The sequence below is a fragment of the Xenopus tropicalis genome, chromosome 5, assembly GCF_000004195.4.
Source record: "Xenopus tropicalis strain Nigerian chromosome 5, UCB_Xtro_10.0, whole genome shotgun sequence".
NCBI lineage: Eukaryota > Metazoa > Chordata > Amphibia > Anura > Pipidae > Xenopus > Xenopus tropicalis.
Genome location: NC_030681.2, coordinates 107274955 through 107294526, shown reverse-complemented (window position 1 = coordinate 107294526; position 19572 = coordinate 107274955). Strand labels below are relative to the sequence as shown.

Here is a 19572-nt window from a genome sequence, read left to right as displayed (position 1 = left end):
TCAAACTGGTGTCCTTCTTTGTCCAAAATGTGGACATCTCTAGATTGTCTTATCATTGCTATCTTGTTAAAGGAGTGTCCCTTGTCTTTTAGGTGCAGAAAGACAGCTGAGTCTTGCCCTTCAGAGTTTGCCCTCCTATGCTAAACCATTTGCTTGGTGAGCAGTTGCTTTGTCTCCCTAATGTATAGCTCTGTGCACTCCTTGCTACACTAGACTGCTTATACCATGTTGCTTTGTTTTTCTTTTGGTGTTGAATCCTTCAATGTACTAGTTTTTGTCTCAATGTGTTGCTAGGTTTATAAACACAGGGATGTGGTGTTTATTAAAAATCCTTCTGAGTTTCTCTGACACTCCAGCAACATATGGAATGACTATATTGTGCATTTTCTATGTCTCAGGGCAGTTATTTCTTTTGGGCTTAGTTGCTGTTTTGACAAAAGCCCAGTCTGGGAATCCACAAGCTTTTACTGCTCCTCTTACGAACACCAAAATATATAACCACTGTGAGTCACAGAGTAGGCACAATACCTATATCATTACCTCTGCGAGTTTCAGTTGCCACCTCTCTGAATAGTCACATTGCACCATTGTGATTGGATTATTGGGAGAGTTTATAGAACTTTCTGTACCAGTTAGTGATGGGCGAAATGTTTCGCCAGGCATGGATTCGCGGCGAATTTCCACGTTTCGCCATTGGCGGATTGTTTCGCGAAACGGATGAAAAAATTTGCCGCGGAAAAATTTGCCGCACGTCCGAAAATTGTCGCGGGCATCAAAAAATTATTGTCGCAGGCGTCAAAAGAATAGCCGCGCGTCAAAAGAATAGCCGCGCGTCAAAAGAATAGCCGCACGACGAAATAATAGCCGCGCGACGAAATAATAGCCGCGTGCGACGAAACAATAGCCACACGACGAAATAATAGCCGCGTGCGACGAAACAATAGCCGCGCGACGAAACAATAGCCGCGCGACGAAACAATAGCCGCGCGACAAAATAATAGCCGCGGGCGACGAAACAATAGCCGCGCGACAAAATAATAGCCGCGGGCGACAAATTTTTTTTGTCGCACGACATTTTTGCCGTTTCGCAAATTTTTCGCCGTTTCGCGGATCTTTTTAAAAAGAAAAAAGAAAAATTTGCCGCACGTCCGAAAATTGTCGCGGGCGTCAAAAAATTATTGTCGCAGGCGTCAAAAGAATAGCCGCGCGACGAAATAATAGCCGCGCGACGAAATAATAGCCGCGTGCGCCGAAACAATAGCCGCACGACGAAATAATAGCCACGTGCGACGAAACAATAGCCACGCGACGAAACAATAGCCGCGCGACAAAATAATAGCCGCGGGCGACGAAACAATAGCCGCGCGACAAAATAATAGCCGCGGGCGACAAATTTTTTTTGTCGCACGACATTTTTGCCGTTTAGCAAATTTTTCGCCGTTTCGCGGATCTTTTTAAAGATTCGCGAATTTTTCGGCGAAGCGAAACAGAACAGATTCGCTCATCACTAGTACCAGTCAGTTGAACTGAAGAAACTTTTTGGATTTTCTTCTACTAGATATACCATGACCAGGCTGAATAAAAACCTTTATAGACATGTAGTTCAGTTGCCAATTTTACAAGGTAACAGTACACTCTGTTTGAAACCCTTTTATATTTTGTTGTTACTGGTCCTTAAATAATTATGCAGAATTATAAACTCATTATTATATATTATTTTGTACAACTTCATTAACTATGGCATGGTAATGCTTTTCACCTGGTTAGTAAGCAAGCTGCAGATCTGTATTGTTGTATTTAGGGATAAGCAAATTTTTTTGCCAGCATTTTTTGCCACATTTCGCCATCTGTAAATTTTTTCACGAAACTGCAGTGGAACTTTGCTGTGAAAAAAAAATTGCTAGGAAAAAATGCCCATTGTGCGGGGGCTAGCTTCTTGAAGTTATGCCATTGCCTCCTTCCCATTTCCTTTACTTATATAAAGCATACTGTTATAGTGATCTGGTTTGATAGCATTTTTTTCAGTTTAATAGTGCATCTTAGGCCTCTTACTGGAAACCCAGGTGAAGACAGTACAAATATGCAATAAGTACAAGGTTTCCAAATCCTTTCAACTAACAGAGCAGAGGGATCCAAGACAAAATAATTGTCCTGATATAGTGTATAACATGCAATGAAAGGTAAAGGAAAGTTAATAAATGTCATGAAAAACATGTTATTATACAGCAACTCTACACAACTCTATAAAAGAGCAAGCAACTGTTTTTTTTTGACAATTCAGCCCTCTGGAGGATAAAACACTTGTCATTATGGCTACAATGACCTTCAGTAATTGAGATTCAAAATTGTCTCTAGTAATTTAAGTACACAGAGGTCCAATAAAGAGTGACTGTCTATGGGATCTTACAGTAGCCCCTCTGGCATTTGCCAAAATCAACAAATTGCCAGTCTGGTTCTGTCATGCAGTAGGTAATCCTCCTATTACTAATCTAAAATGAATTATAGTCAAACACCTAACTGTAAGTAAATGATTTTGAGACTGTCTGCCTTCGTCGCTGGGGCAAAGTAGGAGCCGCCACAGACAATAGAAAAATATTGACTACTAACACTTGAACATTGACACGTTATCAACCAATACAGTATTTTCTCTTATCATTCTATCTGCAGTACTGAACAAAAGTTGATTGGTTGCCAAGGGTTACCGGTGCAAATTTTGCATTTGTTATGCTTTGTTATTGGTGTTAGGGACAAACAAAACATTATAACTAAATAAATATACCTCAATGTTTGCTCTTCTTGTGTGAGTCCAGACCCAAACCTTGAGTGTATCTGTGAACATGAATAGAGATCCTCAAGGGCTCTACAAAATATAGTAAAATATACAGCATACATATATATAGCATAAAGTTAAGTTTATATAATATAAATATATACAATAAATAAATATATACAATATTTCTATTTTGCACCTTTCAAGCACTGTAATGGGTTGTTTTATTATTGTATTATTTATTATTGTAATATTATTGTAATACTAATTTATAGACTGATCAATATTTCTCACATTTAGAGCAGGTATGGCACTTGTTATCCGGAATGGTTAGACCTAGGGGTTTTTGGAAAAGGGATCTTTCTGCCATTTGGCTCTCCATAGCTTAGCTCTACTGGAAGATCATTTAATCATTAAATAAACCCAATAGGATTGTTTTGCCTCCAATAAGGATTAATTATGTCTTAGTTGGGATCAATTACAAGGTACTGTTTTATTATTACAGATGAAAAGAAAATCATTTTTTAAAATTGTGTTTTTGTTTTTAAAATTGAGTAATTTGCGACTTTCTGGATAAGAGGTTTAGGATAATGGATTTCATACCTGTACTATGCTCATGGCACATACAATGTACATGCCACATCCCTCTTTATTAATTAATTTTATTCTTTTGAATGGGAAAGGCACTAAATATGGCAAATGCCAGTGTTGTCTGGAAGACGTTACTGGGAGTGTGCACATGGGGAATGCAGAGCAATTCACACCTGACAGTGCCAGTGTCTCACACAGCAATAGTTTTTTGGCTGTCGGAGTCAGTGACCCCCATTTGAAAGCTGAACAGAAGAAAGAAGGCAAATAATTCAAAAATAAATAATGAAGACTAATTAAAAAGTTGCTTAGAATTGCCCATTCTATAACATATTAAAAGTTAACTTAAAGCTGAAGCACCCCTTTTAATATAGAATAGTTATATATTATATAAAGTGCACACTGTGCAAATTGCGCTGGGGTGACAGAATATAGTAGAACCCAACAGCAGAAGAAGTAAGCAAAGCATTGGATGGAGGATAACTGACCCATCAAAGTATTTGTTATTTTTGTAAATGAGTAGTGATGCGTGAATCTGTCCCATTTTGGTTCTTTGAAAAATTTGTGAACCACAAAAAAAATCTGCTGAAATATTTCCACCGCGCAAATTTTTTTACATGACTGCAAAGTTTTTGACGTGACTGCAACTTATTTGATGCAACCATGCCTTTTTCCTCACTCAGCAAATTTTTTGTTGCAGCGAATTTTTGTGGCAGTTACATGAAAACAATTGCCAGTGACGAAAACAGAATTTCGCAGTAAATCCATGCCTGCCGAAAAATTCACTCATCACTATATACGAGCCATGTTGTCTCCAAGTACAAACAACAATAATTCTAATAATCTGTTTCCCTTTCTAAATATTGTCTTTAACTCTCATCAGTTTTCTACGTACCCAGCTTTTTGAAACTTTTTTTCTGAAAGTAACCAGACATACTTTATCTTCTGAACTCGAATATATCTCACCTGTTAAAGCAAAGCAAACAGAATTAAAATTTTACTGTAAAAATCACAGTTTTGGTTTTTTCACAATGACCCAGACAAAGTTTACCCTAGCCCTGAAGCTCAAAACAACCAGTCGGCATCATCTTTTATTAACATCTGAGGGCTTTTTCACTAACATTTGCTAAACTGCAGAAAGCAACCAGTCAGATCTTGGCTTTTGATTCCTAAATCATAGTGGCCCATTCAAAACTAATTGCTAGTTTGTTGTCATTGGTGACTTACTGCAACTATTTTGGAAAATTAGCCAAGATCCCTTCGCTTGGTTGTTGGGCATAACAAATTTTGTGCCCAACAATTGCATTTTGTCTTAGTAGTCGCTTCAGAATATATAACCATGGCTAGGGGAAATTTTCCCAGTCAGGGTAATTATATCTATTGTATCATATGAGTAGTGCGTTAAAGGACAGGAGTAAGAAATTACCATCCGTCCCTTAGAGATTTCCAACTTCACTTGTCCTACACCCTAGCCTCAGTTACAGAGGCCATTGCTAAGTTACATATGACCATTTGCATAAAAGTTTTATCTTTTGGGTGCTTTAACTACACCAGCTGGTAGGGAAAGCAAAAAGTTGACCTGGAATATGTTCGTAGCAACATTTCTATGAGTATCCATGGTATCCATATTGGTTTCAAATAATGAAACCAATGAAAGCCTAAAATAGCTAATAAGAGCAAAGCAATTTATGCAAACAATCAGCAAACAAAACAAACACCTTTATTGCCACAGAATAAGCTCTAGATGATTCAGATTTAATGTGTGCATAATGAGGATGATTCCAATTATTCTTATAGTTATGTAACTAATTATCTTATAATTTATATTTGTATATGACAGCATACATAACAAATGAAAATACATGAACAGGCCCGGATTTGTGGCGAGGCCACAAAGGCCCAGACCTAGGGTGGCACAAACACAGGGGCGTCATGCCGCCCCTCCGGAGGCAAAGGCTGCATCTCCCCACTACTCCATATGGGAGTTTTGAGTTTGGTGCTTGCGCATGCATGTTTGCGTGGGGGGGTGATATGGGGGCACCGAATGCGGGCAGCCTAGCGGCGCCCCCAATATATGTATTCTTCCTTCTCAGATCCCACAGCTGTCTTATATAACTTTAATCCTCTTACCAGAAGGATATTTGCCACAATAGCCAGCGACAAATGGTAAACAAATTAAAATGCTGGCAGGGTATTACTATTACATGAAATAGCTCATTTACTAATGATAAGCTGCCTGTTTGTGAATAGCGCACTGGAGGCACATAAATGACAGCAAATTGACAACCCATATGATCCATATGTGTGTGTTATTACTGACATGAAAGATAGAGAACCTATGGGCATAAGGCACATTGGGAGCCTTGTAATTAGGGCCTGCTGAAGGCAAGGGTTAAATACAGAGCTCCATTGCTCTGTGCCCTGCATGTTGTGCCGCATGTGCCAACAAAAGTGTAACCAGCACAAGGGGCACAGCACATTTTGCACTGCTCTTTGGCTAGATGCAAAATTTATTTGGATACAGGTAAATAAATGCCCATTACTAACATACCAGAAAGGGTATCTGTGGGTGTAAGGCACAGTAGAGGCTTAAGTTCCAGGTTACTTTGGACCGCAACCATTGCAGTGTGCAGAGCACAATTTGCACTTCCCCTTGAATAGGAGCAAATTAACATAAAGGCACCCTTACTTAACACGCCAGCACTTGTATCTATCTCATTGTAAATGGGGCCTTATACTGTAAGTCTCAAAAGTGGCTAGAGTTTCGTGGCCCCCACCAGACAGAAAATGTGTCCCCCCCACCCACCTATATTACTTTGATCAATGACAAATTATATCAGAGGGCCAATACAGTGCACTCCAGCTGTCAAATTCAGGGCTGCGTCTGATCACTTGATCAGGTGAAAAAGGAATAAGAAATAATGTTTCCTAATCATAATCACCACAATATTTACATATATAATATACCACATATAGTTGAAGAACGATAAATACTTTATGTTCAGGCATCATGATTGCTTTATTGATGATGGAATATTCATCTTTAGTGCTGAGCTTGTCTGATGTTTGAAGCAGCACTGAATCTTGTTTAGAAAGGTGAGTCCATAAAAGATTCTTTTTGGAGCAATGCTTAAATTCATCCTATTGGTAAAAGGAAACATTAGACCATAAAACAAGCAAACAAACATTACATCTGCATGCAGGGTGCCAGGTACATTTAACAAATTCCTCCAGACTGATAAACGGCAATGTTCCTATGGGGCACGCTAGACATATCTGGTGAACTAAGAGCTCTAGTGAGCATGATAATCAGCAGTTTGTAAAAAAATATTTCACTTACATCGTTTAAAATACATACCTTAGCCTTAATATGGCTCTAACTCTATCCCCATAGTATTCAGTTATATGAGTATAAAATCTTATATTAAGTTTGCACTGTCATTGTTTTCCTCCTGATTACAGCATTAGTATAAACACCCAGGGGCACATTTACTAAGACACGAATTGGAATCCGAATTGGGAAAATTCCGATTGGAAAACGAACATTTTGCGACTTCTTCGTATTTTTTGCGAATTTTCGGCGCCTTTACAACTTTGCGGAAATTGTTGCGACTTTTTCGTTACAATACGATTTGCGCGAAAAAACGCGAGTTTTTCGTAGCCATTACGATGCGCTCGTAAGCGGCGGGCGAAACTTTCAGACTTAGCATGATTTTGGAAGCCTCCCATAGGACTCAATGGCACCCTGCAGCTCCAACCTGGCCCAAGAAAAGTCACCATACTGAAGCGTGAATGAATCTGAATCTTTCGTACTCGGCGCGAAAGCTGCAAAAAAGTCGCGACTTTTCGCGCAAGTATTAACGCTACAAAAAAATCTCCAGATTTTGCGCAACATTCGGAATGGCAACGAAAAAGTCCCGACAATTATACGAAAAATCGCAAAATACCGATCATTACGAAAAAAACGCAATCGGACGCATTCGGCCCGTTCGTGAGTAAGTAAATGGGCCCCCTAGTATGCCCTAGGCATGGTGCTGACACATGCACCATAGTTCAGAAATGCTTGCTTTTGTGCCCAGCAGCATATTTGCCATATATCATTATGGAAAGTACTGACAGGTGGATAAGGGAATACTGACAACTGTTAGGAGCAGGGCTAGTGGGGCCAAGGGCACCTAATGCCTGACAAAGGGGGGCTTTGCACTAGCCCCCTATTTTGTAAACTGGCAATAATAATGTAATGCTGCAATGTTTGCCCCCAGTCTTGCAACTAATTAGATGTTTGCTTTCAAGCAAAGGGCCAGTAAATGTTACTTGATTGGTTAGTATGGGATTCCATACATTAGCTTCTAAAAGTGTTATTTATAAAACTTAGGTAGCTATTACAGATTTTTAAATGATGATAGCATGCTTATAGACGACTCTAAAATATTCTTACACTTGTTGCTTACCGTTGACCTGAGCAAAAAAACATTCGCATTTTCCAGCAAGCAGGGTTCACAATATGCCCAGACCTCCCATTCTGGCTTCCAGTAAAATAGAAGCCATAGTAATCCAAAGGAAAAGATATATCCCATAATGCAAAGTCCCTTGCGCCATAGAATCGTCCTGTATCCAAATATTTCCTATGGGACAGCATACATGCTTGTTAGATTATATAGAAATATCTGTCTTTGTGGTAATGTTTTATATCACCATTACAATGCCCTTTATATATTATAAGTTAATGGCATTTGTTGGAATGTCCAACTCTTCTAAAATCCCCAACAAATGCAATATCCTCTCATTTTCTCACAAAATCCCCAATAAATGCAATAACCTCTCTTATTGTTTCACTCAGTTGGCTTCTAATAGCTTGGGGTAAGTTCTGAACTTGTTGGTTCTAATATCAAAATGGTAAGATTATGATGAAAGACATTCCAAAATAACAATTATAGTGCCCTTCAGTTATTAGAAATAATGTTTTATTCCTAGTAAAAATAAGGAAAGAAGAATAAGTCAAGTGTAAAGGCAGAATCTCATGGTGACCTCTATATTTACAATAATAATTCTAATAACATCAAATATAACACTAAAATACAAGTGAACCAATGTAAGATGTCAATTTATAAAGGTGCACAAGTCCCAGACCATTAAGCAGACAAAAAGGCAAGAATAAAGCTGAGATGTAGATATGCAGATTCAGAAAAATGTATTCACAGAAAAAAACATCCCCAACCCCCCCCCCCCCCCCCAGAAGGTCAGCCTTATGTATTTTGCTTAATTACAGACTAAATTGATGGTATCACACCACAATATGTAAACAAATAACAGCCAATAATTGTTAACTTATTTAAACAGTGTGAGCTTATGCTATTAATTTAGTCTAGGCTTTAGTGCACACTTAGGCATAAAATACATAAAGCTGACCATTTGTTTGTTTTTTATATATATGGAATATACGTTTGGGAGAAATTTCATTTGTAATGCAAAAGTTGCTGCTCTGTCTTTCAATGGCAGCTTGCCAGCCTGAACCCGGAGACTTTTTTCTTGGTGAAAATTTCAGTCTAGTGGTCTTAATAAATTGGTGAAACTGGAGAAATTTCACCTGGAGAAAAGATTAAATAAAACATGCTATTGCAGAAAGGCTAGGTATTGCAAATTAGTGTAAATCTACCATCTAATTGCTCCAATGAATGTCTCTTGCATAAAGCCAGTAATTTCATTGAATCTTTCTTCCATCACTTTATCTGCTTTTGTTCTGTCAGTAAACTGAAAGTAATTTGAATATTAACTGGGTGCGGTGCCATTTCTGGCTTTAAGGTTATTAACCAGAGCAATAATCATATAGTAGTTGTTTATAGGACATTCTGTAACAGATTTGGTATTTTTCTGGCAGATTACCCATAAAACAGAAGGTTTTCTATATTTAGAAGAATATCATCTGTCTTATGGATATAGCACAAACTATTTAAAATTGCCACAGAATTTCCCCCATTATGGGCTAGATGGCAATGATTTGTGCAAATGCAGAATCTGATAACAAAAGTAACATTAAAAGTAGAATCAAATTTGCTTTCTACCTGTGTGATAATCTGTCATCTGTAAAGAATGTTTTTTTATATAAAGCATGAACAAAAAAATGATGCTAGTTGAATGAGACCTATTAAACTCATTGTGCAACTCAAGAAGATGAAAAGAAAGAAGATATAAAAAAGATCTGTTTGGGTCTGTCAAACCTGTTTCTAACCATAGCACTCAAACCCCTGACACAGATTCCCTTACAATGCTTATGGTGGGGTTATTGCAAAATATAAACATTGGTCTCAAGGAATCCTTCTAATGTAGCGGTGTGGGGTTGTGCCTTAACGCTTCCTTCTCCTATCCAATATATGGTAAATAAGGAGAATTAATGTACTTAATGCATACTTTTATATTTATGATTAAATCATCCAAAAAATATTTTTGTGAATCTTTTACTTGCCTAAACACATGGCATCATTGGTAAAGAATTTATAGTTTTTACAAAGAAATGATGCTAGTTGAGTGAGGCCTATTAAACTCCTTGCATAACTCAAGTGCAACAGGGAAGATCTGCTTGGGTCTGTCAAACCTGCTTTTAACCATGGGAGTCACACCCTCACAATGTTTATGGTGGGATGGGGTTATTCCAAAATGAATCCTAATGAATTCCAATGAATCCTTCTAATGCAATGGTGTGGGGTTGTGGATTAATTCTTACTTCTAGTGATGAGTGAATCTGTCCTGCTTCGCTGAATAATTTGAGAATCTTTCAAAAGATTTGCAAATTTTGCTGACGATTTCGTGAAACAACCTGCCAAGGGCAAAACGCAGAAATTCACTGTGAATCCATGCTTGCCCAATTATTTTGCCCATCACTACTCCCTTCTCCTATCCAATTTATGGTAGAATGGGAGAAGGAATGTACCAAAAGTGCACACTTTTGACTAAATGACCCTCAAAAGATTTGAGTGAATTTTTTACTTGCCCAAACCGGTGGCATTAATGTAAGTATGTGCCCATACTTTAAGGGTTTTCATACAAAACAGAACCCTGTCTCTAGACCATGATGTAATGTAATCAGTCTTTATATTCCAGTTGCCAATGCTACTTATAATGATAAAAGTTGCAAAGATGAATTTGATAATATGTTGCCTTATTGTACTCAACAGATTATATATTTGATATCATCATTTATAAACCTATTTATTCGCCATAAAATCATTTTTCTAAGCCTTTTGTTTGTTTTTTTAAGGGTTAACCATATCAATTCACTAAACTAGTTTTGACAAGTCCAAGTGGCCTCAGCACATTAGTATCAGCACTTTAGGCTGCATTCATTCATTACATTCTTTATGACTTCTGTTTTAAATTACCAGATTAATTGATATGGATACATAAGGGTCATTTCTAATAAATGCAACCAGTGCAGCCCCTTTACTACAGTTTTCTAGAATACAACTAAATCTTTTCACATCATCTAGCTAGCAATAGAGGTAATGTGAGCACTGACAGTTTTGTAGAATAAGGCTACAACCTTCTTTCTACAAAGAAATGAGTAATATATTGTAAATATTCAAAGAATCCTGTCCAAGGTACAGGATGAAGATAAAGGTGTGTAACAGTTTTTCATATTTCCTATTATGCTTATTCATGATAAGTTATTACGTTTTGTGAACACTAAGGGGCTGATTTACTAACCAACGAATCCGACCCGAATTGGAAAAGTTCTGAATTGAAAACGAACATTTTGCGACTTTTTCGTATTTTTTGCGATTTTTTCGGCGTCTTTACGAATTTTTCGTTACCAATACGATTTTTGCGTAAAAACGCGAGTTTTTCATAGCCATTACGAAAGTTGCGTAAAATCTGGCGATTTTTCCGTAGCGTTAAAACTTGCGCAAAAAGTTGCGCTTTTTTCGTAGCGTTAAAACTTACGCGAAACTTCGCACCTTTTAAGTTTTAACGCTACGAAAAAGGCGCAACTTTTCGCGTAAGTTTTAACGCTACGGAAAAATCGGGCGATTTTACGCAACTTTCGTAATGGCTATGAAAAACTCGCGTTTTTACGCAAAAATCGTATTGGTAACGAAAAATTCGTAAAGACGCCGAAAAAAATCGCAAAATACCGATCATTACGAAAAAAACGCAATCGGACTCATTTCGACCCGTTCGTGGGTTAGTAAATGTGCCCCAAAGAGTTATTTAGAGATTCATCAACCAGAGGAAAACAATGCATTTTTTTATATTTTGAACCAATGTTCTCAGTACAGGAAAAGTGATTTTACAAAAACAACTAAAAAGGCCAACTTTAAACAGGTCTTAAAAAAGTCCTATGACCAATTCACATATGCAATGTTGTTTTTAACATAAAAATGCACATTTATTGAATTCAATTATTCAAAATATGATCTCCATTGCAACCATTTAGGGCACCCACACTTATGGGTAAATGACCCCTCATTTATAACATTATGCCCTAAGAGCTGTCTTTTGTTGACCTTGCTAATGCACATAGGTTATTTTAAAAACTTATACTCTCTATTCTTTGAACATGTGTGTTGCCTATTAAGGATCCTGCAACCTCTCTGTGGGAGAAGATGGCCAGATGCTATTGAAATGATAGTTGTCTCCATCTGTTATTGTTATTATGCTTTGGAGTCTGAATACAAGCAAGTGCCTTATTATTTTGTTTTGTTTTCTATAATAATCTCAGAGTATAATGCACTCAGTGTCTGAGAATCTTTCTTTGGGTAAAGTTTCCTAAGGATTGCAACACCTACTTTACGTAATTGTAAAACCACCTTTATTTCACAAATGGCACAAATACAGCTGTATTTGTGTCTTATGTGAAATAAAGGTGGTTTAACGATTACGGAAAGGGAGTGCTGTAGTCCTTGGGAAACTGGATATAGAAGGTATGTGGAGGCGAACATATCATGTTGTGTGCACCCCTTTGAAGAATAACTCACGCATGTGCTGGAAATTTGCTGTGGTTGTATTCTTTTGGAGTTTGTTCCCTTTATGTTGGTCCACTTTGAAAGTAAAACATAACTTAGCTAGTGGTTTAACAACAGAAGTTCTGGGCACTATCTACCTAAGAAATGCAATTGGCACTGTATTTTCGGCATTGCAATTTTGCAGTATGTCCCCTCAGACCACTAAATGTTGTTCATTAATATATGCAGTGCATCACATGGTACCTATGGTAACTGGTTAACCTGCTGGTGCTATATATTACAGGGGCCACATATGGACAGGATGTGGGTGCTCCCTGGCAACTACCACTTTGTACATTATTCAGGGCAGGAGTCCAGGAAACAAAAGGTGCCAGGGACACCTGTCTTTCACAGGACAAAGGACATCTTGGATTTGCCATGGGTGCAGGGGCAAGTTCTTAGTGCATGAGCTCTATGGGGCACAACTTGCTCTTGTACCCATAGTATATGAGTCATTTTATTCACAAGCATTTAGTCTTATGCTATCTAGCTGGAGGCCCCAGAGGCCGGTTGTGGTCCTGAGATGTATCTCTCAGCCTGCTCATGGATGCTATAGAATCCTTCCTCTGACATAATTGTAAAATAAACTAGCCAAAAAATCAGAAGCACTGATTTAGCATACATACTTCCCTGTAAAATAAATGAGGCTGGGAAGTAAGTTTTGGTTTGAGAGAGAGTAGATCTACATCAGTTGACCTTGCACTAAAAAGCAAGAAAGAAGGTGAATTAGGTGGAGACTTTGGTGAGAAGAGAGGTATAAGAATAGGGGAATAAACATGAATTATAAACTAACAGCAAGAGAGCAAACCAGAAAATATAAGAATAGTAGATAGAGCAAGAGACCAGAAATAAGAGAACATAAGGGTGGCTGATATTTATCACAGAGTACATCAATATGGAGAATTGTAAAATAAGATTAAAATTGTCTACTAGCATCACTGATTGTTTACATACTCTGGTATGCTGATTATAGAGCACCGCCACTTTCTATTTTGACATTAAAGTGTAAGCCCTGTCTGTGTTCTTCAGCTTTTTACAGTATAATTTTTATTGCAGTATAGGAATATGCTAAAGGGGGATAATCATTGTACCATTATACCATGGTAATCCACATTATACACCATGGTAACAGAATCTGGTATAGAGTGATCAGATTTTTTTAACAATTTTCTTTTCTCTTCTAACTTAAACACAATAATAATTTTGTACTGTTATTAAATGCACTGCTGCCTTACTGTTGCATTACTCATCTTCCAGTAAGTCTAAATATGTCAATAAAATGTAAACTAAAAAAATGAAAGTTAAAAAATGTAAAAAGTTTGTGTATACCTAAATACTTTATTTCAAGTAATATCCCTAAAACCTCCAGCCATTAACTTTTCTTACACTGCTTTAATTAGAACAACATAAGCTTCAGCTTGCGTAGTATTAAGACATTAAGAGGCAGATAGAGAGTGAAAGTTATACTATTACCATTTCATTTTCCATTCCTTCATTGAGCAGTGCCCTGTAGCCATCTTGATTTGTTTCCCCCATGAGACAGATCAGGCAGACGAGATATCAGAAGTATTGATCTTTAGTAGCTTCACTTTGAGAGCCGGTGGTTTTATCTTCTTGTGTTGGTCTGTTTATAGAGAACATCCCAGCAACACGCCTTTTATTATTAGCATTAAGCATCTTCCGGCATGTGTTAGATCATTATAAGGGAGAGACACATTGCATAATGGCTTTTCTGACTACCTGTAGCAGTTGGCTACATACCAAATACAGCTGCCAAAAATATGCAGGTGGAAATAATTAACAATAGGACTGACTATACAAATACTGTGCATTCATATTGTTCTGCAATATAATCACCATAAAATATACAGCAACATTTAAATCCATAATACCAATACCCTTACTCCGCCCCCTTTTTTCTGAGGGAAGTTTTAAATGTAAATATATTGTCTCTCGTTTGTTTCGTAAATGAAAACCAAGTTTTTATGAGCAGAAAATGTTAAATAAATATGAAATACTTCTCATGTCTAATTCACTTAGGGCCTTACTTATACTTACTTACTTAAGGTATAAAATGTATGTATGTATATCTTTATTTATAAAGTACTACTTATGTAGGCAGAGCTGTACAGTAAAATACATTAATACAACAGGGGGGGTTATTAAAATAATAAATACAAAGTGTAACAATAAATACAAGGTACATTTGCTGACTTATGTTGAATTTTGATCTGTCTTATGAAATGTAGCCCCCATGGTAATATAATTAACAACAATCATATTATCACAAGAAAACCACAGTTTTTTCTGTTAACGAGTGAATCACTACATGTCAATGTATAACCCCCATTACAGTGCATGCAGTTTTCAAAGGAAATATCACCTTACGTCAAATTTTTACAAAGTTAGGATTGGCCTATACTTCAACCTTTCTATTCTGCTAATTGCAGCACAATTCTGAGGAATGTAGAATATCTTTAATATGTGATTTTAGGTGTTTTATTACTCTTTGTAAGGCACTAGCTGCATAAATTGCCAATAGCTGCAACAGTGTCCATATGTTAAAAGTAATAGGTACACTGTAGATGTTTTCATCTTAGGTAAGAAATAAACGCCTCTGGTATCTTTGGAATATTACACAATATAATAGGGATTAATGGATATTTACTGGGATTTAGCGGTATGATTCACTTTCTTTCTTATAAAATCAGATTACCAGGGAGAACTCTATAATGATGATGTTTATGCTGCTGCTTAATGGCATCCTGTGTGTAATCAGATATCAGATATAATTCAGTTCCCTCTATCAGTGCCAGCCCTAGGCTGATTTGGCGCAATTGGGTCCCGCACCAATGGGGGCCCCACACCCTGGAACCCGTTTTCTTGATCCAACAGAACCATCCTGGCCACCCCCTTTAATTTTTGCATATGGAGCGGTCCGAGTGGTTATATACATTAATCTCTCGCTGCCACTGTGCCAGGGTTGCCAGGTTGGCGGTTACAAACCCGCCAAGGTACAGATTTGGGCTATTTTTTGGAGCCTTGGCGGGTTTGTAGTTTGGAAACTAGCCAGTTTTTTCCCCTGGTAAACCTGACATGCCTGTCCCACTGCGTGATGGGTAATGTAGTTTGTCTCTAACAATAAGCCTACAATACCCAGCATGCAATTGGACAGTACAGACAGAGGCTCCCATTGCTATTCTATTCAGGCTGAAACTGTCTGCTCTACAACCTGCTCCCTGCTCTATATGGTATGAGATTGTACCATATATTGTACCATTTGTTACTTTCTGCACTTGATCCTTAAGCTATAACTCTCAGGATATCTTGGGGTTTCTGATAGTTGTAGTTCAACTCACCCATATGTATATCATGTCTGGGGTTAATGCAACATTTTGAATCCATTTCTGTAGTGACTTCCCAGCTGGACTGGGCACAGAAGGCAGGGAATTATCACTCATCCCAGTAACAGTAGAGGGGGCACAGGGCATGGGTAGTGATTATACACTTTAAAAAGGCAGGTTTTCCCTGCTTTCAAAGTGGCTTTTCACTAATTTTGGGCTGGTTTTAGAACTTTGGACTTTGGCTGGTTTGGAAAAATAAATCTGGCAACCCTGCACTGCGCACACAATGTGGAGGACGAGGCATGAAGGCTGACGCTATGCGGAACTGTCTGCCCGCTGCCTCTGTGCGCCTTTAAACTGTTGTCCCTGGCCTCACCCGCACCGCACCACCACCAGCCCATTTGGAATTTGAAATTTGGCTCTTGCCTGGCCTGTTTGCTCCTCTGTCCAGTCGCCTTGCACCATGTACTACACCTCCCTCCAGGCCTCCACAGTCCTTATACCACTCCACATTCTTCAAGTAGTAAGTCAGGGAGTGAGGGTCACAGTTAGTGACTAGCTCCTCGCCCCTGTCTGTCTGACCTGCTGTGTTTTCCATAGATCATTCATAACATACACTGATAACTGACTTACTACTCAATCATGGCTCAGAGCCATGGGTGAGTAGTAAGTCAGTCATCAGTGTATGTTTTTTTTTTTATTGTTTGATGATGATATCATCATAATTGGGATTGGGAATCATAATTTCTGGTCTAGTTCTCCCATCCCCACTTATTAACTATTGTGCACTAAATTAATCAAAGTTTTTATTTTATTAAATTGTGTGTGCCTTATTTTATGCCTTATGCTTTTATCTTGGGCCTTGGCTTGCCTTATATTGTTCTTCTTTTTTTAGTTTTTATAAATCCATTATGCAGTATTTTTACTGTGGTTAACTGAGTGCAGTGATTTTACAGGCAAGTCTGGGGTTAGAGGGGTGGTTTACCTTCAGGTTAACTTTTAATATGTTATAGAATGGCATATTCTTAGCAACTTTTCAACTGGTCTTCATTTTTTTATAGTTCCAGCTTTTAAATTGGGGTCACTGACCATTACAATTCATAAATTGTTGTTGTTTCCTTTTTATTACTTATCTTTCTATTTAGTCTCAGATCCCAGTCTCTCATTCAAACCACTGCATGGTTGCTAGGTTAAACTGGATCCTAGCAACCAGACAGCTGCTTAAATTCCAAACTGCAGAAACGCAAATAAACGAATCAAGACTAATTGCAAATTGTCTCATAATAGTACTCTGTACATCATACTAAAATTTTATTTAAATGTGAAGTGCTCATTGGACATTTTTGCAGTGATCATACTGGCAAGTCTAGGTTAATGGACTATTACATATGGGGGTAATATGATTTTACTACAAGTTTATGCAATAATTCTACTTTTTACAGTGATATTAGAGCAATGCAAGAATATAAAGCCCTAAAATGTTTTGAATTATGTAAAAACACTTTTATGTTACTGGCTCTTTAAATCTGGGAGGCCACTCCAAAGTTGCCCCAATTGGGCCCCACAGTTGGTAAGACCGGCCCTGCCCTCTATTCCTGCAATGGTTTCTATCTCTGTTGCGTGCACTTGCTGTTTGATTTAGCCAATTTGAACATTCAGCAGCTGTAAGCTAACACAATGGTCATTGTGTTAGAAACTTTCAGTCTTCATTTAATAATATTGAGATGGGATGGATCTTAAACCCATGTGTGAGTATGGGGGTTCTTATTATGTTCTGTGCTTCAATGTTCCAATCTGATTAATTCCATGCCAACCAGAGATGCAGGGGATACATGGAGGAACCTGAACTGAATGCTTCTGGCCTCCCCCTTTAGACAGTAATGCAGGAAACACTCCTAGTCCACCACCTACATTTTATGCATAATGACAGACAATGCAATTCTAAGAAACTTTCAGTAATGCATTTATAAACATTTTCGATTTTTTGCACCATTTATGGGTCAAAAGTGCGACAAATCCGAAAGTAAAAATGTGCCATCTAAATGCTGTCAAGGTCATATAGAAGTCAATGGGAACTTTTTCAACTGTGTTTCTTTTTCAAAATTTAAAAAAAAAAAAAGTTTTTTTTTACAGGAGTCATTTCTCTTCCTCAGCTTAAAACATTGTCATTGGCTTGGCTCAATAGGTTTTGTTGAAGGCCCAAAGTGTCAGCGACCCATAAGGTGGTCATACAAGGACCGATTTGAGTCCTTCAGATCGATTTGCCAGCTTATCTGCCTGTGTATGGGGCCCACCAACCATCAATTTCTGGCCAGGTGTCAATTGGGCAAGTTTGATCTTCCCATTGGATCTGGGATTGCATTGGCTCATTCATGTGGTCCTCAGTCTGATGGCTCCTATACTCGTCATTTTGGTCCTAGGGCCAAATGATCAAGTTAGCCGGATATTGCCCGCCTTAGGGTGGCATATCAAGAGAAGATCCCCTCGTTTGACAACCTCTTCCATCGAGAGAATATTAATGTGTATGGCCACCTTTACTGTCGATGTTTTGGAATGCATAAGGCAGTATTGAGGAGCTATTTCTCTCTCTCTCTCTCTCTCTCTCTCTCTCTCTCTCTATATATATATATATATATATATACAGTATATATATATATAAATATATATATATTACTTCACAAAAAGCAACACTAGGAATTTTTAATCAAAAAGGTTGTGTATTCTGTAAGTGCCTACAGCTGTAGTCTATGCCTACTGTATCATGAACCTGGGAAGTAAATTTGGAAGCAGAGTGCCACCCTATGAACATACATCTATATATTTATATATAATACTCTACACTGATCCAGAGGCCCTGTGTCTTGTTTGTTTTAAGCAACTTTATTGAATTCATGGATTACACATGTGACTGTATGAATTTCATACTGTAGTAACTGTAGTGATCATTAAACTGCATATGAGTAATATATCACCAAGCTGTATATGTGAGTTATACATGTGCTGCAATTGAACAGTATGACTTGTGCAAAAAACAAGCTGTGTATGTGAGCTACTTGGTTAAAGGAACAGTTCAGTGTACAAATGGAAGTGGGTAAAATAGATACACTGCGCAAAATAGAAAATATTTGCAATATAGTTAGTTAGGCAAAAATGTAATCTATAAAGGCTGGAGTGGGCAGATGTCTAACATAATAGCCAGAACTCTACTTCCTGCTTTCAGCTCTCTAACCTCTTAGTCAGTGACTTTAGGGGGGGGCATATGGGACATAACTGTTGAGTTAGTTTGTGAGCATACAGGTCAGATTTAAATGCAAACTAACTGAATAGGTATGTCCCATATGGCCCCCCATCAAGTCACTGATTGGTTACTGACTGTTAACAGCTTAGAGAGCTGTAAAGTTTAGTTTTCGAGTCATGTGACAGAAATTATATCACTAAACACTGATTATGACTGATGACTTCACAAAGCCCTATTTATATAAATAACATACCCCTTATTGTAAAATATAAGGATATTCCATAATCATATACCAATTCCACAAGGAATTCCATTACCAGATAAAAGCATAGACACTCCCACCTTTATGTGTAGGAGCTACATACACACATGTCGCCGGATGCACTGGGGGCCAGTAAGGAACACAGATGGAGGTGACTGACACACTGTCAGCAGGGCAGAATGCATAAGGATTAAAGACAAACAAGTGATATCAACCATAGCACCACAGTGCCTTACCTGATCCAGAAGATGAAACATTGAGGACTCCATACAAATGAGGTAATGTGCTCAGGGGATAATAGATCCCAAGGCCTAAAACTCCAGTCCTAGGATGATTTGATGGCTGGCTTTCCTAAGGCTAAAACAGGAACA

The 19572-nt window shown here is 37.9% G+C and overlaps 1 protein-coding gene across 2 annotated transcripts in view; it reads right to left on the bottom strand.

Annotated features, from left to right (window-relative positions):
* Positions 1 to 19572, bottom strand: part of atp13a5 (ATPase type 13A5) — a 56815-nt gene extending 37243 nt beyond the window's left edge. Inside the window, exons 1-6 of one of the 2 annotated variants that reach the window (XM_012963382.3) lie at positions 19438 to 19572; positions 13831 to 13981; positions 7810 to 7983; positions 6353 to 6499; positions 4254 to 4324; positions 2780 to 2860 (exon numbers count right to left, since the gene is read on the bottom strand). In XM_012963382.3, coding sequence (XP_012818836.2) covers positions 2780 to 2860; positions 4254 to 4324; positions 6353 to 6499; positions 7810 to 7983; positions 13831 to 13893 — 536 coding nt within the window. In that variant the 5' untranslated portion in view covers positions 13894 to 13981; positions 19438 to 19572. Of the gene's footprint in view, positions 1 to 2779; positions 2861 to 4253; positions 4325 to 6352; positions 6500 to 7809; positions 7984 to 13830; positions 13982 to 19437 lie in introns of those variants that run through there. The other variant, XM_031902530.1, reaches the window with a different exon arrangement.